Source organism: Cyprinodon tularosa, unplaced genomic scaffold, assembly GCF_016077235.1.
Source record: "Cyprinodon tularosa strain WSP-4 unplaced genomic scaffold, ASM1607723v1 ctg768, whole genome shotgun sequence".
Taxonomy (NCBI): Eukaryota; Metazoa; Chordata; class Actinopteri; order Cyprinodontiformes; family Cyprinodontidae; genus Cyprinodon; species Cyprinodon tularosa.
The window spans coordinates 74,029-97,245 of record NW_024039527.1 but is presented as its reverse complement, the minus strand read 5'-3'; the positions used below and the strand labels follow the sequence as shown (position 1 = coordinate 97,245).

Genomic DNA, 23,217 nt, shown 5'->3' with positions numbered 1-23,217 from the left:
TATCTCTTTCACTTACATCACAATATACAAGCCTGGCATAGTTAGTTTTATTTTTTTGTGTATTTTTTTTCTATGAATTTAAAATGAAATGTTAGATATGCCAAATAGAAAAGCTTTTTTGTTTTCATGTGGGCAAAGTCTACAAGCCCTAAACTTGATCTCCCTAACTAACTTTATTTGATTAGAAGCATGTGGTTAGATCAGCATAGCTGCCTCCAGCCACAGGAGCCTTAGTTTCCTAAATCTGTCCATGGTGATCAGCTTTAATTCGTACTTGATTTTTTTAAAGTAATTTCTATTAAAGAAGACATCAGACTTTCTTAACATATGGTATTTTTATAGCTGAAATACAAAGTAACACCAGTGGTACCTTTATCACAGAGTGATAACGCTGGGCTTAAGGGTTTAGATAGTTGATTACATCTTTTTAGTTTATGTTTTTTGTCATTTTTTAAGACAGGTTCTGCTTTAGCCGCACATTCGCTTTAACTGAAAACCTTTTACTGCCTCTGATGGTTTTTACATTTCCTCTCATATTGTTTGCTTTTGCTACCTGCTAATTTCCTATGTCACTAGAAAAACTCAACCCTGCAAAATCCCTAATACTCTTGATTTATTCAGGTATGGATTGGCCTTCACTTGGTGGACACTGAAGTTTTTATATTCATTTATACAATTTTGTTAAGTGGTCCTGTCTACCAAAGGGTGAAAAATGAGCGTAAAGGAGATAGCTTGTCCCTTAAGGCCCAAGGCAACAGGTGTTGAAACAGGGCTGGCTCTCTTTTTCAGTTTAACAGCAAGAGGTGCTGTCAAGCTATTGTCTTACATTAATACTGCTGCACATGGCTTCATGGGCTTAACTAGTAGATCAGTAACTTCAAGCAGTGCATGAAACCAGCAATAGATTTGTCTACTCTGTTTAAATAAATGAGAAATATATTCTAATGTAGTTAAAATACTACTGTAAATATTACTGTAATTCAGCTGTTTTCTGCTGCAAGGGAAACATTTACAACAGAAGTTACTAATATGCAATTCTCTAAAGCAGCATTCAAAGTACCTCAACATGTTAATCCATGCTTTTTAATGCATCATTACTTTACAGAATACGTAGATATGGCTTCTCAAATCAAGACCAAATTACTTCAAATACATAAAAGTTGTTTACAGAAGATTATGGTTTGAAATGAAATTAAGATTAAGCATTTTAATCAAACTCTTTGTCATGTAGTCATGATGACCTTTAACATAGTGATGTGAAATAACATGGACATCTGATACCAAGATCTGTAATTCTTTGAATAACCACTGGGGAGTGAGTCTGAATCCTAATTCAGCTAATTCATGCTTGTCCCTCTTGCGTTGTGACGTGGAATAACATAGCGCAGCTCACGCTTCAAAATTCGGCATTAATAAAAAATACCTGCGTCATACCTCCGACAAGCTTACTGCGACACACGGCTGCAAGAGTATAACCAGTCCTTAAGACACCTGTTTAAGTCTTTAAAAGGTCTATGTTAAACTTTGGTGTTTGAAGAGGTAATTCAGTTTAATTCAGGTCTCATGGTCCTGCTGGACACCAACTTAGAAGGACTAGAGTTTGACTCGCCTTCAAATGATGAATAAGAGCTCATCCTTGACATCTTGATGGGTTTTTCTAAAACAAAAAGCTAGATGAAAAGGGGACTCAATGTCAACTTCCTTTAATTAAAGTGACTTTGCATGCTGAGGATGTGATATACCCTTGATATTTCCTTTACATGACCAGTGAGTCATAAGACTATAAGATGTCCTAAATGAATCACGTCTAATATATACCACTTTAAGGTTGTGGTCATATCGCTTACTGTTTTGCTATAGGCTGCCTTTGGTGGTTCACATTTCTGCAGGGTATTGACCAGCTTCAAGAGGGATTTGCCTTTTCGACCACATCACAGAACTACTGAGTGACAAAGTGTGATTATGTTCCTTTAAAACTGCATCACAATCATCTAAAAAAGAAGCTAATCTGCCTTTTACAAAACCTAGCCGTTTTTCATGTCAGGTAGAGTGAATAACACCCGTTAAACTACACAAGGACTTTAAGTTTTATTTATTGCTATATGCTCATATTGACACACAAAGTGAACATAATCATGATTATCCATGCCTTTAAAATGGCATAGCCAAAGTCCGTATTACTTCTGAAAACACATTTAATTACTTTACCGAGGCAATTTGTGTACGAAATTTTTTATGTTGAAATACAGGCTTAGCACAGCTTTCTGAATCACAATTTGTTTCTTGCATAACACAGGCATTGTTTTTTCGTACTAGTGTTGTACAGTAAAAATAGATAATAAAATAAATCCACCTTTCTCAGTCCAGTTGACCTATTTGGCACCATTTCGCAATGAACTGCTTTAGAAATCACAGAACAAAAACTCATCCAGTGAGTATATCTACATAAAACTACAGTCAGTTTCATCCTGTCACAAAGACATATTTATAGTTGGCTTTATAAATGCTCTATTTGACCTGCTTTAAAACATTGCTTTCGGTTTCAACTTATATTCAAATGGATAAAAAGAAAAAGAAACCCTGTGGATTTTATCAAGTCTCTTACAGTAAACCTTTCTAAAGAACAAGCATGTTGTAACAGGTGACAGTTAATTCCACTGAATTGCTAACTTAGATGCAGTCCCTCATACTGATAATAAATGTAACAACAGTGAAAAAAAAAAATCACCCTTTACAGGGGTTGACGTTAAGGATTTTTACCACTTGCCCTTTGGGCAAATGACTTTCACATTTCATTTGCCCAGAAACAATTTTTACCTGCCCAGTATAATGTTTGATAAATATAGTTCCTAATATTCATTTTTGTATATATATCAATGAAACATGTTTGTTTTTAAATGTTTTTTGTAATTCAGTATTTTTTAAGTTTCCAGGTTCCTGGTGTGTATTTGCATGCGTCAGATAATGAACTCAAGCCTATATTACCGTGTTTAACATGTTTTTCAATCCTTCCTGCACATTCTTTTCAAACTAAACTTTGCTTTAAACTGTTGTGTGCTTGGGAAAAATATAAATTGTAATGTTAAAAATCTAAACAAAACTTGACAGGTTAAAAACTTAAGATAAATCACAAGACAGAAGTCAATGTCACAAATGAATAACTTTTATTTTAGAGTCACGGCATACTACATAGTTATTTTATACAGGGTTTCCACAGTCTTACATAATTTCAGAATTCCCTGACTTTTAACTGACTTAGGATTAGTTTTCCCTGACAAAATAAATGCAGCAACAAGACAATAATAATAACATAACAGGTCACCAATTTAATATGTTTAGCTCTATAACATTTAAATGCACCTCTCCAATGTCTAAGAGAAAAAAATTTAATGAACATTTTTTAATGTATGACCTGCATCACTGTACAGAAGACTGCCATATGATAGCGCTTTCTAGCTAGGTGGACAAAAATCACGCCATCTGGCGGAAAATCACCCGGCTTTTTCAAATCATGCGACAATGTTTACAAAACAACAAAAATGGCGCCGGCAATGCTTCTGGGTAGTTTTCATCAAATGTCGGTGAATTTAAAGTAATTTTGAGTGATAAATATTTTTGTTTTTGCCATCATTGCACTTGCCCGGCAGGCAAATGCAATAAAATTTGTACTCTCCCAACAATAAAAACTACTTGCCCCGGCTGATCGGGCGATGGTTAACATCGAGCCCTGCTTTAATAGGAAGTAACCGTTAGAAGAACCTGGTGCTGTTTGAGCAGCCATCTGCCATGAACAACTTGGGGTTTGAGAAAACACATCTGACATCTGACACATCTGAAATGTGTCTCTTTATGGGCCACAAACTTTTTTTGTGTTGAAACACAAGTCTAGGAATACTTTCTGTTTAAACAAGTAGAGACTATGTTTAAATTGTGCTAATTAACAAAACATGTCATCTTAAGGCATTTTACAGGGATGATTCAGTCAGTCAGATTGATTAAATTTTTTTCAAGAAAACTGAGCTGATTGCCTTGAGCTGTGTGCCTTTATGTGCCTCTCCTGAATGAGCATACATTAACAGTAGACATTTGCTTTCATTTTGTCATTGACTTTGCAGCAATCTCACACACTGAGCAAGCAAGGAGCGAAAAATGGGGAGGAAAAACTCCCTTTTAACTGAAAAAACCCTCTAGTAGAACCAGGCTCAGCGTGAGCTGCTTTCTGCAGAGGTCGACTCAGGATTGGAGAAAACAGGCCGACACGCAAAAGGATAACTGAAGCACCGATCAATAAATATTTTCCATTTTAGAGAAGGTACAGCAATAGGTAGCTTTGTGTAGGAAGGAACATTTAAGCAGCTGAGCTCTGAACCTGTTTTCACAAGAAGAACACAGTTGAATATATTATAAGCTCTGAATAAAGGAATAAATACATGATAAAAACCCTGAACGTAGTTTTCTTAGACACCAATCTAGTGAGTTTTGACTGGCATGATAGAGAAGACTGCAGTGAAATAAGTACAGCAGTTTTGACTTCATCATGGGGGACTCTCTCTCTACATTTTGGAATTGACTCTTTACCTACCATAATGGCCACACTTTTCAGTAGCACTGGCATGTGTATATCTTCAGAAACCATATAAGTACTAATGACATGTCTCAAGGATTAACAAATCTCTACATACAAAGTTGCACTTAAAGATATCAAATTACCATATGATTGTCCTTGTTCAGAGTTATTCTATGAGACAATGGCTTTGTTTGAGCAATACTGCACAGAGAAGTCTTCCATTTTATACAATTTGCACACACCTCTTTAACAGCTATGGAAGTGAGTGCCTCTCCTCCACCATGGCTTCTTTGCATGCATTGGGGCAGGGACAGAAAAGGAGAGAAAATACTACTCTGGAGACACAGCGATCATGTAGCAGAAACACCCGAAGCATACAAAACAAACAAGTTAGCAAAGCAAATCGGCTGTCCGGCGCAGCAGCAGCTGTGCACATTGGGATACAGAAAAGAATTTGCATGTTTGGGACATACATATTCACAAGAGTTCTCTTTCAGGTGCATTCAGTTAAAACTGACAGATGCATTTAGAGGAACCACTCCGCTTAATTCCAGGTTTAAAAGTAGTGTTCACTTTTTTTCTTTTCAATTCTTTATTTCTTTCGCTGTTGTCTCAAACCCCAGCCGACCAAGTCAGATGTCAGATTCTAAAGGGGGGGTTGTGTTTGCAGGGAATTCTTAATCTCCTGTTTTTTTACTCCACTACTTTGTGCTCAGGAATGGAAATTGAATTAAACATTAGATGCAAATTTGCAAGTTAGTTTTTCAACACCTTTAATTCTGAGTAAACAGAAAGTACCGGAATAGATGACAGACCATCCGTTTACCTTTTCTGTGCAGTGCCCTGGAATGACTTCTTCTGGTGATTTGGTGCTATTTAAAGAAACTAAAAGGAAGTGAACAGTGATCAGCTGTAGCTAGTACACCGACTGCAGTTTGACTCACTGAATATCTACTATATGACTATGTGAACTGATATATAGCTGGCCAGCAGGGCAGGGTTAAGTGGTCGATGTTTTTCTTTCAGTTGACAACTGCAGCCATTTAGAAATAGACTTACAGCCCAAGGGAGCACACCGAAACTACTGTGGAGGGAAGTCGAGGTCTCCTGCATAGAATGAGAGCATAATCAGGTGGTGTGTGTGGGTTAGGTTATCATTATGGACGTGTTTTAATGTGGTGTGGTACCAGGATGCAGTATATCTAGTGTCACTTAGGGACACACGGCATAGCAGACTTTTGTTGGAACTTGATGTTGACTCCATGCTAAAAACAAATGTTTGAAATCTGTTTTGATTTGTCAAAACTATTCCGTATTGTATTGCGGTTGTGTACAAATAATTGTGGATAATTCAAGCAAGCCATCAAGACTTCTTTTTAACATAGCCTTTCTTCTGGCTCGAGAGTAATTGAAAACGGGATAAATGGAGCTTAAAGGAGACCACTAATTTGCAGTGATTCACAATTAAAGTCTGTGAAATTCGTTTTTTAGAAAGATTCAAGAACATATATGAATATGATCCACATGTAGCGTTGAGAAAGGGAAGAAAAAGATGGAGTTGTTCCTGCTTCATGTGTTGTGCATTAGGAGTGGACAATGTAAACCAAAGCAGGCTAGAGCAGACAGTTCTACTTAAGCCTTGGAATGGGTAAGTCTCTCCTCTCTGTGAGGCCCTCTTTCCTTCAGGATTTGGCTCCCATGGCCTCGCTCATAGTAATTGAATGCAGACAGTGGGTGTCATTTGTCCGCTGTCCCTCTAGGGAAGGTACTCTTGCTCTGACAGATTTCCCACAACTGCAAACAGGGCAAATGTGCCCCAAGAGTTTTCCATTGGGTTTCTCTCTTTGCTTTTGAGTGAATAATTTATTTACTTCTGTCAGTGATTGAGCGTTGATATGAAATGTGGCTTGGTATCATGGGGCTAGGTCAGGTTAATTCAAACACTGTAATGACAAGATGTGATAAATACAAGGTTTATATTGTGTGAAAACAATAATAAAATTAAATGTTTGATTTTTCTGACAGTGTATGCATTCCATCGCTTGACTAATGCTTGTTTTCTTTTTTTTTTACTTCAAGAAACATTTTGGATTATAGAACTGTTATGGAACTGTGAAATAACAGTAAAAAGTGATTCTGCAGAGCTTTGAATACAGTAAAGAGCTCTTAAAGTGTGTTCACAAAGAAGAAATAGAAGTATTTATCACAGATCTGACTGGCTGTTGAAGACAATGTCCATGAAGAGTGAAATTGTGGTCAACATGATGCAGCCAAAAAACTTCCTGACCGTCTGCATGTTGGTTGTAACCGTCTTCCAGATGTGAAAGACGGAATTTTTTGACAGCTTAATGGCATTTTCTTTTCTGCATGAAATCTCTTCAAGGGCATTTGTAATGCCTTCAGATACATGTTTCTCTGCTTCTGTTTTGTGATCAGACTTTCCTTGAAAGGAGATATCAGCGCTGCACAATTTGCGGAGTTTGACATTGTTTTCATGTAGGGTTTGGTTGCATTTGTGGCAGTGACAATCCCATGAAAGTTAACAGAAAATCCTGATGTGTACAGTATGTCACTGAGTTGAGAGTTTGTTATTTCTTTGCTCATGTGGGCAACAAAAAAACAGCTGGAAACACACTATATCCAAATATAACCAGTTCAAATAAATCTTGTCATATGTGAATAGCCCATTGTTTTTTGTCAAAGAAATCAATGTCTTGAGAGGTGGCGTCTAGTCAGTTTTACAGTCTAAAACTGGGACATAGTACATGTGTTTTTATCCCTTATTAACAGTTAGAATAGTTCTGTACATTTCCAGTATTTAGGACAGTATTCAGGGAAAGTGCGCCCAAAAATATGTTCATGTTAGAGGGGATGAAGACAAAAACTTGCAAAATGGGAATGACAGACCTCACCTACAGTCAAGAAATCCATGTTAGGAATTTTTAAAGATTAATCCAAGTACCAGGAAGCAAACTCAACGTTGTGGGTTTACTTCCCGTTTATCCAGTTAAACCAATCCACGACAATGGCAATCAGGATCAGTGATATCACGAAGCTGGTTATGAACTCACTAACTCAATCCAGCTTGAAATGATCATGAATCTGTGAATGTATACATATAAAGGGGCGGGTTCAAGGTAGCAGACCAATCACAATCACGAGTGCAGAAAGGAGAGTCATCTTAGAGAAATACGAAAAGGAAAAAAAAACTCAATAAAAAGTCTACTGTAACACTGTGGCGGAATAAAAAATATGCAAATCACATGGTGAAGGATTGCTGACGGCGTAAAGGCGCAAGTTATACATCAGTGACATTTAACAAATCCTACATCTCAGTCACTGTGCTACATATTAATCTCGTGCCCCTCGTGAATGAAAAGGACTTGGGAGCGGATAACAATAAAACAAAAAAACATAATTGCATCTGTTAAGTTGGACTTTTTAATTCAATAATGTATGGGCTGCATTAAAGCTGGAAGCTGATGCCACAATTTCATCATATTAATACAAGAAGTGATCAGTCTGAGTGAAATCATCCTGATTTTTGAGCTGTGCAAGAACTCAATGGGACAAATGGACATCTGCTCTGCTTTTAAAATGGAGAACGTCATCAAATGTAGCCCCTAAATCGACAGAAATACCTTAATGCGTTTTTTGTTTCCGTCTCATACAGATTCTTTGCTCTAAATGATAGATGATCCATTTCACAGTAACATTACAGACTTCAACTTTATGGTACAGGAAAGTCAGAGTTAAAGCTGAAGTTGTCTCACTAACCAACTTCCACTGATACGCTTCTTTCTTAAAGCTGTCACCCTTATGGAAGTTCTGAAGTTGGATGTGTCGAGTTTGATTTTAGTTGTTTTTTCTGTGCTGTAATATTACTGATTATTTATTGATGGATTTTATTAGTAAAGACTGCTCGTTTGGCTGGTGGATAACCCTTCACAACAAAAGCATTAAAAAACTAGGATTCATTTTATCACTTACTACTTCATTAAAACCATGTGCATTACTTGATGTTCTTGAATAAATTAAGTAATTAATTTATCATATACTTTATAATTAAAACTTTGCATTAACAAATGTGATTCTAAACTGATAACAATTTCTCGAAAACACATTTTCTGGATTTCGTTAAGTGTAAAGTAATTGTGAAAAAGCAGGATTCTTATTGTGTTCAAAAATATTGTATCTTCTATGATAGTAACATGGATGTTTTTGTCCTATGAGATGGATGCAGAGTTCAATCCCTATAAAATATGGAGTTGGTTAAGAGGAAGGCCCATCATTTTCCACCTAAAGCTGAATGTACTCAATTTTAAATAATTGATTACTCTTTTTTAATGGCTCCTTTTTTAATCCCTTGTTTCTTTTGATTGCCAGTGTTGCATGTTGTTGTTGTGTTGCACAAGATCCATTGTTAAGGTTTCACAATGAATCTTCACAGTGAGCTTGCTTCTGTCCTATAGCAAACTCCTGCAGAACAATATCAGAGATGTGTTTTCAGGCATTAGGAAGATCCCAGGTTTCAAGCAGAAGGATGTTCAGACAAATGGAAGTCTGAAAGTCCATCTTTCACCTATTTGAGTTAAGAAACAACTAGGGAAACTAAACTGCAATAAGTCACCAGGTCCTGGTGGGGTCAGCGCCAGAGTCCTGAAGGCCTGTACAGAGCAGCTCTGCAGGATTCTAAAGAACCTCACCAAGCTTAGTCTGACCCAGAAGACAGTTCCAGAGTGGAAGACCTCCTGCTTTGTTACAGTACCAAAGAAAAACACCAAACACTCCTCAATGACCTTATAAAACTGATGCCCTGACATCCCACGTCATAAAGATCTTAGAGAGACTTCTGTTGGTCCACAACCAGCCATCAGGACCCCCTGCAGTTTGTTTATTGTTGTGGATACTAAATCTTCTGTAAGTCCGTATTGGAGAATGTCATCTTTTCTGCCATCCCCTGCCAGAATAACAGCATCAAAGTAAAATACCTAAAAATGCTTAACAAGCTAATAAAGAAGGCCGGGTCTCTTCCAGGAACTCCTCTAGAACCTCTGGAGATGATTTTACAAAGAAGAATTCTTCATAAAGTAAAGAACTTTTTGGACAACAGTAAGCATCATCTTCATCAGATTGTTAAACAACAACAACGGTGTCTGCAGTAAGAGGATTCTCTAGATCCGGTGCAAGACAGACAGCTATAGAAGATCCTTCCAGCCTACAGCTGTCAACACACACGTTGAAAATATCCCATGAGTTACTGTAACATTTAATTTCCCTTTTGGATTAACAGATGGTTGAATTGAATTGAATTAAGGCAATTTACAAACAACTCGTGTCTCAAATAAAAGCCATTGCCAATGTCTTTAATTTCTGGCCTTTAAGTAATGCCTGAAATACCATGACTTGATGTCTTCTCATCTTTGATCTTTAAATAAGCAAATCAATAATACAATAATCTGTCCTTAGATGTTAAAGTACAATTAGTTTATTTTGCAAAACATTAGTCAGCCATAACATTTGACAATAAAGCTTTTATTCACTGATATAATTTCCAATTTTGCATTGTTTAAACATGTGGTGTAGCTGCAACTCCAGTCTATATTTCAGCTGTGTTGGTGCAATCCTTCTAACTTTATCAATCAAAGAGACATATTGTCATTGACACATATAGATTGCAGCTCAGTGAAACTTCTCCTGGAGTAGAATGCGTGATATTGATTCTGAACCTTAATCTTAGTGAGGATCACTGAACTGTAGGACCTCATGTAACTCTAAATGAGAGCAGCTCTACGTACAGCACTGTAGTCTCCATGAGCCCAGCTATTTTCCAACCAAACTGATCAATATTCAATTCAGTGTCCTTTTCTTAGCTGGTCAATCTTGTCTCCATATTGCTTACCTAAAGAGGAAAGTATCTAGTTCTTAAGTATATCAAATTAAAAGGGATCTTAAAGTGATGGTAGTCCTATTTTGTTGTTTGCCTAACAGATTATGAGAGTCACACTGATGTAGGAGTAATAACATTTTGAATTGGCTTTTTTATTTTTTTTTTTGCAAATTCACACTAATTTTAGTTATTTGTTATGTTTGCTGTAATGCAAATGCAAGTATTGTCTAAATGTAAATATTTTTTAACCAAACACTTGAATATTTTTTTGTGAACCCTGGAATGTAGGTTTCAGGACATCTAACAGCCTGAGCAATTAAAGCACATAACGGTATGCTTTTGTCTGGAGTCAGTCAGGCATTCTTTTTCACACCATTTGATTTTGATTGAAAGAGTCTGATCCTTTGTAGAATAAAGTGTTGCTTCTGGTTCTGTTCCTCCCTTTTTTGTACCTGCAATCAGACTATTCTTTACCTATGTACTTGAAATATGGCAAATGTAATTGGTTTTCATTGTAGTTAAGTGTTTTTCTTTGTGGCTATGATTAGTCATAAACAAGCCATATCTCATTTAACTAAATGCAGTTATACAATATTGTGAAATTTTATAGTCCTCTTTATATTGGTTCTGATGCCATATTGAGCCAAATAACTAAGCAGCTTTCTTATGTTATATCTTATTTACTGCAGTTGTATGATCATGTTAACTTTTAAGTAAACTATGAATAGAGTATAAAAAAAACAAAAACTATTTATTTCCTTCTGTTAAGGCAGGTAAAAAGAAAAAAATTCCTCAGTTTCAAGTAATGCATGGTTAAATCTAAATCTACATAATGCCGGTGAAGATTCTCAGTCAGGTCAGGTCATAGTCATTCCAAAAAAGTAAAAACAAAAAACAAAACAATCCACTGGACTTGATTTCCAAGTTTGAAGACGTTTCGCTTCCCAATGCTAATTGTTGACAATTTGCATTAAAAAAAGCTTTCTGGATGGGAAGCGAAACATCTTCAAACTTGGAAACCAAGTCTAGTTGATTGTTTTTTAATTTCTAAATGTACAAACTGACCAAAAACTGCAAAAAGGCAAACTGACTGCATGCTCATTGAGGCTTTTCGGGTCTTTAGGTGGGACTATGATGTTTTGTGGTTATCTGAACAAAATCCAAAGGGTTACATTTACCCAACACGCACACACACACACACACACACACACACACACACACACACACACACACACACACACACACACACACACACACACACACACACACACACACACACACACACACACACACACACACACAAACAAAAACAAAAAAAAACATTACATTGAGAACCCTTAAGCTAATTTTTTTGTTATACACTGAAATGTTTTAATCAGAGTACAGTAGGTTGGATTTTAGAACATGAAACTTTTATTTTTGTGTTCATTGCTATCTAAGGCGAGCTCTTTCCATCTAGCTAATCTATCTTGGCATCCACCACCAGTGTTACTTCTACCTGCTGCAGTTAAAACACATGATCACCCTTTGAGAGACCTCTTGATAAGAGCCGGGGTAAAAAAGCTGTGAAAATGAAGACGTTTCTTCTAATTTCACACTCTATGCTTGATCGTTAGGCTCTTATTATGCCCCATTTGCTTCCCTCCACTAGCTGTGATGAAAGGAGGGCAAAAAGGCCATGACAGGACAAAAGAGGGCCCTTCATCAAAACACATTTTGTTTGGGGTCTCTCTCTCTTTTTTTTTTTTTGTCCAACTCAACCCTTCCCCCACATTTCTGCCAACACGTTTTTCTGGAGTTTCCACTCGCCTGCATCCCTCATTAGCAGCCTCCCCCACCTGCCTCCACATTCATTTTATTAAACTGCGATTGTTCAACGCTCTGTGCTCATCAGAACAGGCTGTCCGCTCTCATTTAATTGGCCCACAGCTTCCCCACTGCTCCTCAACAAGTGGGGAGGTCGATGGCTGCCTATGACCTGGGACACTGGTGTCTGTCAGTTGTGGCCAAAAGACAGCCTTACCCTTAAACCCAACATCATAAGCAGGCAAAACAAACATGCACCCATGTCTTTGCATTGAAGTACACTGTGATGACTTTAAGAAAAAAAGCTCAAAGTAAATCAAATTTTAAATTAGTAGCCATTTTACTCTTTAGATTCCATTGATACTTTCTAATGTGTTAACATTTTATCTTAATATCTTTTAAAATAAGTTAAATTTTAAAATAATATTTTAATTATATTTGTGCATATTTTGATGTCTATAATGTAAGAAAACTTGTTAGGCAAAAATAATCTGGATTTTTCTTCTTTTGTGGCATATGATATCCGTGTTTAGGCTTGTATTTGTAAAGGTCTAGGTCAAGCCAAGCATCCCAGTAGCCATAATTAAAAGCGGTGTGGGATTTGAGAACTAAAGCTGTTCTAATTAGTCAGAGTGTTTAATAGAATGCATGTTTGTAACAAGAGGGGTGACTTTCTTCACCCAGCCCGTCAAAATCTGTCAAAGTCCTCACTAAGTGGGCACTAATTTGAGAAATTATATCAGCTGTGAAGTGAAGAGTGAAGGGGAGCGAAAGTAGAGGCTGGACTGCAAATGCAAAATTGTTCAGCGGATGAGAACAGATATTTTTTTTGACTTGGCTGAAATGCTTAGGTCGAGGTCATGACCTGCAGTGGTGTTTGGAGAGCACAGTGTTAAAAGCTGTTCTGATTCATGGCCAAAGCAGAGGTTTTATCTGGACTGCACTATCACAGTGAGAAGTCACAATGACATGCAGAATATCTGGACTCTAGTCAAGTGTTGCTGAATTCTTTCATTCAAAGTTGGATTCTGAGAGTCTCATCAAAGAAACATTCTTCAAAATATAATGTAAAAAAAAAATCATGAAAAATTGTTATAACAATAAAGGTTTTAAGATTCAGATTTCTTATACATTTTTGTTATTCATCCAGCAATACTTGTTGAATGTTATATATGAAAAATATTTCTTTATATTAATGAGGTCAGCTTGCAGCCAATGAAAACCACAAATGCTGTTTCTCAGAAATTTAGAGAAAAAAAAAAACTTTCCCCCTTCTGAAAAATATGTCTATGCATAACCTATACTACTTAATGCTATAGTATATACACTCTAAACTGTAGCTTCAGATTCTTAAGACCTTGATTTGTAAATACTTTACAAAATTTTGCTTGATTTGAAAAAGAATCATAGGTAAACCAAGAAACAGTCCATTCCTTTTTGCCAAGGTAGAACAGTTCTTCTCTCCAGTTTAGATGTACCTTAACCAGTAACAGTTCTAGCCTATGTTGCTTTGGTGGTTGTTGGAGTAAAGACTCCAGCTGCAGTTCTAACCTTGTTAATATCCCCAAATTGAATGTGCTTTGCTTTACAGTACTCTTAAGGCTGTCGTTATCCTTGAAAAACTTATTAAACCTCCCTTTTTCCTTCTAACTTTCAGTTGACGTGCTTGGATACAGCACTATCATTAGCCAGCTTCTTTAGCATTGACCTAATGGGCTTACGTTCCTTGTGGGGGATGTCATGATCCTTTGGTAAAGAACGCAGTGTTCAAACTTCAATCTACAACATAAATACTCTTGAAATATATCTCATGTATTTTTAGATCTGTCTCCTTAAATTTAATAATAACTATTGTCACGTTCCTTAAATTCTATGGTATATTGGATGGGACTGATACTAAACAATTATTCTGACTAATAGATTAATAAAATATTTGGCAACTATTTCATTTTTCAAATAATTGTTAACTTGAAAAAAAAAAAAGTCATTTTCTGAAAGAACGACCCATTCAGAGCAGTAGGTGCTCCATGCAAAGTGTCATGTGTCCTATTATGGGCTGTGCCTACTGCATCATTGCAATATGAGTCAATTTTTAATCAGAATATTGCAGTAAGAGGTGTAGTGGCAGTAATCAACTTTATTACAGATTCTCCTTAAAAAAATTCCTAATCTCAAGTAGAAAAATATATAGTAATTACTTTTCATCTCATTTGTACCTAATTGAATGGATCTGGATACTGTAACTGTTTTACTTAATGATAGAGCATTAACTTTCTTCCATAAGTTCAGTTCTGTGATGCAACATTAAGAATTACTCATAAGAAAAATGTTAATTTGGTGTTTTTTCCTGTCCCTCAACAGTGGGAGGAGGTGAGCGGTTACGACGAACATATGAACACCATCAGGACGTACCAGGTCTGTAATGTTTTTGACAGCAATCAGAACAACTGGGTACGGACAAAATACATCAGGCGTCGTGGTGCTCAGCGGATCCACGTGGAAATGAAATTCTCTGTTAGAGACTGCAGTAGCATCCCTAATGTCCCGGGCTCCTGTAAAGAAACTTTTAACCTTTATTACTATGAATCAGATTCAGACACAGCCACCAGAACTTCTCCAGCATGGATGGAGAATCCCTGGATCAAAGTTGACACCATTGCAGCAGATGAGAGTTTCTCCCAGGTTGACCTTGGAGGCAGAGTGATGAAGATCAACACTGAAGTGAGAAGTTTTGGCCCTGTGTCAAGAAATGGTTTTTACTTAGCCTTTCAGGACTACGGAGGCTGCATGTCGCTCATTGCAGTCCGGGTCTTCTACAGAAAGTGTCCTCGGATTATCACTAACGGGGCACTGTTTCAGGAGACTCTATCAGGAGCAGAGAGCACCTCGCTGGTGGCAGCAAGGGGTGTTTGCATCCCGAACGCAGAGGAGGTGGATGTTCCCATAAAGCTTTACTGCAACGGAGATGGAGAGTGGATGGTACCCATTGGGCGCTGTATGTGCAAAGCCGGGAATGAGGCTGTGGAAAACGGAACTGTTTGTAGAGGTATGTTGTGGCATTGTTTTTGCTATCCTTTTAAGTCCAATGATTCACTTTGATCTGCCACCATGAAGGAGTAATCCCACCAGGCAAGGAGTCTATTTATGCTACGTGTGGTAGCAGACCTTAAGCTGTTCAAAGAGCTTATTCGTTGAGATACAATAGTGTTATAAGGTCATGCATCAAAATATGATGAAAGGTATAAATTCTATTCATCGTTTATTTAACTGAAGCCATCATCACATTTCCATAACAATACCTTAATCCCCTCTGTTTGCTATTTCCCAATATAAACACACTGTGAAATATGGGTTTTCTTTTGATTTTCCCACAATATTTTATGGGAACAGGGCTCCCAGACCCATAACACAATGACATAGCTTTGTTTGGAACGTGTGATAAGTCTTAGTTTTTTCCTAAAATTAAACTGCTATTGCCACTGTTCAACCTCTTAGGTCGTCACAAAAATAGATTTAAGACAAACTATTGCAGAACTAAACAAGCTCACATTATAATATAAAAATAATGTGACATTAAAATGGCTCTGTTTATACTCTTTATCTGGAAAATCAACATTGGTGGGGGTTACTCTTTAAAGAAACACCCATCTTCTTCTGACTATCCATCAGGGTCTTGATGGAGCTTGTTCCTATCTCCAGATGGGATACATCCTGGACAGGACAACACAGAGACACACGCACACACACACCCACTCACGCACATGCACACACACATACCTAATTTGGAGATGTCTATAAACCTAAAAGTCATCTTTTGGACTGTTGGATGAAGTTGGAGTTGGAGTAGAGAACCAATGCATGCCCAGGGAAAACATGCAAACTCTATGCAGAAGGATGCTAAGCTAGCAATCAAATCCAGGATCTTCTTGCTGAAACACTGTTTTTTTCCGTCAACATGCCATTCCCATCAGCAAAAAAATGGACAGAAAAGCACCAGAAAATGTTCTCCTCCACTTATTTAAATGGACTGGAGATTTTTCACTGTCATTAGGAACCGCTTACAGGAAAATTGATCAAGCTTTTTAAAGAATCGATGGAGCCAGCATTTATCTGCGCCTTGGCCTATCCAAACTTTAGCAGGTGGTATCTGGTCATTGTAGTTAGAGATCTTGATCACTCAGCACAGCACCACATGCATAGCTTGCAAGCCGGAGTCATGCTGATCCATCCCAGAACCTCATACCCCCACCTGTGCATCTGATTGGTTTATTCCTGCCTCTCACGTATGAGCCTGTAATTACAACTCATCCCCCAGTGTCCGTATGCTGGGAGGGAAAACATGATGGGTGCTGCATAACAAACACTGCTGGGCACGTTCAATGAGTACTAAAAAGGATGTACGCAAGAAGAAGTGCAGGAAGATTTCGCGATATAATATGAAGATAATATGTCCAGAAAAATTGAATGTAGGGAATGTAAAGATCCCAAGAAGGACAGCTAGTTTGTATTCCAGACTTGGCAAGGCAAGTTTTTTCTATTGGCACAATTTAAACAAACATATTGTACAGAGATGCAAATTTAAACCATAAGTAGACAGACAAGATATTGAAGTCACAATGTAGTCTTTAACATTTATGGTAAAGCTGCAGTAAAAAAAAAAAAAAAAAATTGTTTTTTTCTATAAGAAAAGCCAACACCTTCTGAACATCTCAGTTTATGTTTGAACTGGTCTGAAATCCTGATACTTAGTTCTAATCATCGGAGCACTAAATGAAAAGGGTTTGATCAGCTTATATAGGCCCACAAGGGGAAATGCATTTAGGAATAATTTTCCTTTTGATCAGTACTGTTTTAAAGACACAGATTTTTACATTTAGAGAACTGGTGCAACCTTTTCATAAAAGTAGTCATGTATGATTTATTTTACTTGTGGTATAAAAGACTCTGGCCGTAGCATTATAGCAATACAGTAATTGAATGGAAAGAAAACCGAATGATTAATCCGGTTTTCTGTACTTTTTTGACAGAAAGCCTTTCTCAAATGTAAATATGATTATGTAAGTAGATGAAGCCCCTTCAATCTCATATAACCTGCCCATATTTTTTGATACTTAGTTTAAAAAAATTAAAATAAACAAAACTAATGATATGATAATCAAAAACGTCACAAATTCATAAAAAACACAAATAATGCGACAAAATTAATAATTATATAAAAAAAAAGTACTTGAAGATTGTATTTTATTTCTTTTAGTTCTGCATATTGTAACATTATTAAGATGTTAATAGGAATCTATATTGTACAATGCAAAATGTTTTGCATTATAAGATATATATATATTTTTTTTTTGTACTAAATGTCAGAATAATTGATTTTGACTCGAACAGAAAGCAAATATAAAGAATATACTAAGGCTAATATTATTCTGGTGGCTCTCTTTGATGTAAGGCATAGCTTGTTCGCTCTTCAGTCAGCTTCCTAAAGATGGAAAACTGATACCGGTTTTTTAAAGCTGTGGTCAACCACCACCTTTCAGCTGCAGGAGGTTGGATAATAAATTGATCTGTGAAAGATGTTTTGCCTTCCAATAATATAGGGTAATGAATTGATTTATGAGAAGTGCCTTCAAATTGTTTGCAAGATATCCTCTTTCATTGTGAAAGTATTATGCCCCACCAACCCACAAAGGAGTAAAGATGCAGACGCTGTTGCTACTGTATATTTCAGTTGATGCTGTGTTCCAACAATTCCAACAAAACATGTAATTATGCATGTAACAATTAAACTGCTGGCAGGGATTTTGACAAATAATTATGCTGTCATGAAACCTGTCAAAATATTGATGGCAGAAGGTGGTGCTCACATCAAATTGCAAAGGTTTTTCTTTATTTTCTGCACTGTCTTACAAGTGAGATTAAGTTTCCTCTTTAAGAACTGCAGTGAAAGCGAGGAACCGTGCAAAAGCCTTTCAGCTTTCAGCAGAGACAGTCCTAAAAAGACAGATCTAATTTCCCCTTAGAGCTTTGTGGAGATGGTTCACCACAGAGACACATCAGGTTCTCTTTGCCTTTGCTGGTTTCTTCAAATTGAATAGCGTTCCCCTTATTTGGGCACAACGAAGGCAACGTCCTTGGGTGGAATGGCAACCTCCCCTAACAATACCCATGTGTCTTTTAGTGTAAACTGATCATCTAACCCCATGCTATTGTGAGTTTAAGGGTCCCAAATGTGGGAGTGTGGCTGATGTTATTGAGCAATGAAAGTTTGGAAGCAAACTGTCACAGTGGTAACAACAACTTGATTCATTTCTTGGATAAAGGAGAGGCTGTTTCTAAGAAGAAATGGGAGAACCGTCACTAGAAATATTATTTGTTTAGCCTTCCAGCCCATGGCTAAAGGACCCAAACATAATTTGATAGAGCACGAAACACTTTTTAAAGTAAGGGCAATAAGATCTGGTGGACTTTTAAGATGAAGATAATTAGGTCATTTTTATAACAACTCTATAACCTTTTTATAATTATATCAGAAAGAAGTTTAGTTAAATAGTTACAAATGAACTCTCCTTATGCATGATGACCACAACAAGTGAATAATTTATTGTGACACATGGTATTGGTTGGGATGTTGAAAGCAAAAACTTTGTCCTCAGAGCTTCTTGTTATAGGTAGGGAAACCCCACCAACAAAGTTAAGAATTTCCACAAAGCTGACAGGAAGATGCAAAAGAAACACCAATACTGTAATATATAGTGTCTGATCCTCTTACATGACCTTTCGTCTTTAGATTCTAGGGCTGGGCGATATAGAAAAAAAGCTTATCGATAAAAAAAAATGCATATTGATCGATATCGATAATTATTGAAAAGATTTGAAACCATATTTTATGTGCAGCTCTGCCTTGACTTTTATAATATTGCTAAATGATTTAATTTTAATAAAAAACACAAACACAGACTTCGAATTAAATCTTTATTTAACCAACTTTTTTAACCATAACAGAATTGTTTTAAAGAAAAATAACTTAAGAGACCTGGATTATGTTATTAAATACTGACAAAGAATAAACTATAGTGACCAAAATAAATATAACAAATAAATAAATGCCCCCCCACCGCCGCCGCCGCCCCCGTTTCCTGCTTTAACCTGAGTTATTACTTTGAAGTTTCTGGCCCCTCAGCATTTTTATCTCAATTGTTAGAACTACGTGGGAAACTGCCCAGAACTGAAAATATATATATATTTTCCGAAGATTCCTCGGAGGAGAGCCGCGTCGGGGCCTACACAGCTCGTACTCCTGCGGGTGTGAGCGGCTGAGAGAGACGATAAAAAAAATAAAAAAAAAGTTGGTTGTGTTATCAGACTTCGTTTTCGCTGGTTCCCGACACATTTTCCAGATGACTGTGGTTTGTTTTTGGTCCAACTTGCCATGACCGAAATACTGCCAGACTGCCGAACTACAAAAACCTTTCTATTTCAATTTCCTCCGCCTCTCCTTGCTGCATCTTCATGTGCTCTGTGTTGTGGTTTGAGAGGGCGGCGCTTGGTGACGTCGTGCCTGGGTCCACGATTGTGATTGGTTGGGAGGAAGCAGTGACTAGCATAAACCTACATGCTAGGCTACAATGAGAAGGAAGGAAAACTGCGTTTCTTTTTTATCGAACTTTTATCGACCCTCTTTTTTTCTATTGCGCCACACGTCTATCGATCGATTTATATATCGTTATTGAATTATCGCCCAGCCCTATTAGATTCTATCATACACTTAACACCCTTTTGTTTTAAGCTCTTTCTTTCAACTTATCCATCCTTCGTAATTAGAAATACCGCTGTAAAATGGTTAAGTCTTGGTTGTGATGCTCTTTAGCTGTCTGTGTGTCGTGTGAAGTATCTCAAGGTCAAAGCATTAATCCTTTGAAACATGAGACATTCAGTCTTATGGTTAAGTATGCATCAGTTCTAGCAAGTGCTGTAGTTTTTTTTTTTGTTGCACCAGATTAAATGGGTTAAAAGCAAACTATTCAATATTTCTTGAATCAAATGTGGTTGTTGATCAAGAGAATTAAGGGGATCTAGTGCATAGGAGGGGGCAGTGCAGACATGATTAAATAGAGATGATTACATGGAAAAGCGGAGCAGGCAGAATCTAGAAATTAGTCGCCCTAACGCTGTCAGAATCTCAATTATTTCCATCTCCTGGTCTGGAGAGAGTTTAGGGATAGAAATCAGCGTTACACAGACAAATCCACGTCACTGCTTTTATTTCCCCTGCCTATCCGGCCTTTAATGGCAACACTAATTGACTAACGGTGCAAGCGGGGAACAGCCCAGCTGATGACTCCATGACTGTCCCCCATGATGGAGTTAGACAAAGACAAAGCAAACGCCCCCCAACCAAGCTGTTCACTGCTTTGTGTATTCTGCAAACAGAGATAAAAGGTTTGCATTGGGGTTCTGTATCAGCAAGACCAAAGCAGCAACAGGGGAGAAAAAAAGGCTTTAAATGTAAACACTGTATAAACAGAGTAAGCATTCAGACAACATTATAACAGCCACACTTATTCTTGTTGATAGATGGCTTGCTCAACTGCTGTTCAAAGAAATGCAGTTAAGCATAAGGAATACAAATTAAAGCCTGTGCAGATATTCGTTATGACAAGATTTGCTTGTTAAAAGAGCAGCACAGCTAACGTGAGTTATTAGCGGCATCAGAGGCAACATCCTTTGATTTCCATTACTAATCTTTTCATTTAGATGCGATGAAATGTTTGTGATGTGTATGCAGCAGGGGCTGTCACTTAATTCTGAACACAGTGTCCAAAGTTTTAACTGTATGAACTCTAATAGTAAAATGTAGGTGCGTAACTCCACTTAGACCATTTTTAGGATACCCAAGACTGTGCACAATAGTTATATTTTATAAATGCAGGGAATGAAATACTTTTTATGTTCATTAAAGCTGTTTACTACTGAGATAAGCTTTATAAGGTGTTACCGGAATTACAAATTAAACATTATATTAGCTGTATTCACACCACTGAACATGTTTCCGCATGGTTTCACAGTTCCAGTCACTGCTGAAAATTGTTGGTACTCTATAGGTATTGTACCCACATTAATATTTATTTAGTTAAAGTCGGTAAGCCTTACAAGATTTATTGGCCTACTGTAAAGGGAGTGCATAAAGTATACTTTCCATTCTAGCTTTAGCAGCACATTTATCATCCCCCAAAGTGATAATGTGTCGTGCAATTCCTTTCAATCTTGCCGAACTTAGAGATCATGGCCTTTAAGCCTGTAAACGTTTTCCACATGTTTTTGCACACGTCAGGGTCTGCTCCACATGCCCCTCTGTCACATTCCTCATTATCCCACACCATCTTTTGCATCTCGGATTCAGTCAGTTTGACCTCATGTAATCCCTGTGCCTTCCTTCACGTTATTGGTCATTTAATTGAGTGGGGAATCTTCCTGAGGGTCTGGTTCTTTTCTATAACACCTATACACATCTCCGTCTTAACCCAAAAGACAGCCGCCGCTTGTCTGGGGGTTATCCAAAAAAACATAGCCCTATGACATTTCTGAGAATTTATTATTCTGGTCATGATAAATCTGCCTTGAGTTGGCTGTCCTGGAAATTAGATGTATGGGGGATACATATCCTTCCATACAGGCTTCAAATTTCTCACCAGGGACAAGGCCACAGATTTTTCCTAAAATGTCTCTGTGCTCTCTCTGATCTCATGACCGTCCAGCTAGAGGTATCTAGTTGACTGGTAGTCTAAGTAAGGCTAATAAATCAAGCATCTGAATAAATCAAGCATCTGGCTGGATAGAAAATAGGGAAAAATCCGTCCGACCGCTAAAGGGAGAAATTTCTCTTGAGGATTAGTGACCTTGTTTGTTCAAGAAGTCAGTCAACACTAAGAAAATTATGATGTCTTATGGTGTGTGCTTTTGACCTAGATGAGAGGTGTAAAAGTGAGAGGAGGAGGAGGAGGAAAGGATATTATCAAATTTAATGAGTTGAAATGGTCGTATATTTTTTGCAACCAGAGGATTTAAGGGATTAGCAAACTCAAAATCCTTGATTACTCTACGAGAAGCTGAAAATAAAGCAGTAAATTAATACTCTGGTTAATACATGGTCAATCATTTATTATAGCAAATATTCCATGCATATATCTCTCTGCTATAACCCGCCCCCCCAACCCCAAAAAACATCTGTTAGTTTTTGGTTTTCTGTTCAGTTACTGTCAAATATTTATTACATTTCCCATGAGAAGCAATTTGATAACAGCATCTTGTATAACCAGAATCTTTTGTGGTTCAAGGTTCACAGGATGAAGACAGTTCAGTTACAACAGGTTCTATATTAAGTAATATAACCTACGGACAAATGTTTCTTTCCTGGTGAGCTACAGGTAATTAAATATTGAACAGTTCCATTGCTGAAGCAACGAGAAAGGAGAGAAATTAGAGTAAAAACTGTAAGGGGAAAGCAGCAGAGCGATGGGGGTGGGGACACTAAAACCGGGGCAAAAAAAGACTCCTACAGTTTTAAATACTCAACAGCCTGTCAACATACCGGCAGATAAAACCGGGTAAGATAGTCTACATCTTTGCCAAAGCATCAAATCTATCATCATTAAACATCCAGTTTGTTCATCTTAAATGACAGATTCCCTGGACATGTGACCTATTTCCATTATTCCCTGATACAGTTTCTTCAAAAAAACATTACGTCTAAAAATAATGGTGCTTTCTTTGGTTCTTAAAACCGAAAGAGTTTCTGCATACTTTCACCATATTTGGAAAGAAAAGCTCACTTTTCTCATTAGTAGTGTTTCCACCTAACTGACAAGGACATTTGAAGGGAACTTTTAAAAATGTTGCAGGAGAGATCTGAAATTTAGATAGGGTTCTTAAAAGAAGTTGATGGAGTTTTCAGAAA

General features: G+C 37.2%; 1 protein-coding gene across 1 annotated transcript in view; it reads left to right on the top strand.

Annotated features, from left to right (window-relative positions):
• The window catches only part of LOC119773562 (ephrin type-B receptor 2-like), a 148,368-nt gene that overhangs the window by 53,776 nt on the left and 71,375 nt on the right, over positions 1-23,217 (top strand). The window contains exon 3 of the mRNA XM_038270569.1: positions 14,625-15,309. Coding sequence (XP_038126497.1) covers positions 14,625-15,309 — 685 coding nt within the window. The remainder of the gene's footprint in view (positions 1-14,624; positions 15,310-23,217) is intronic.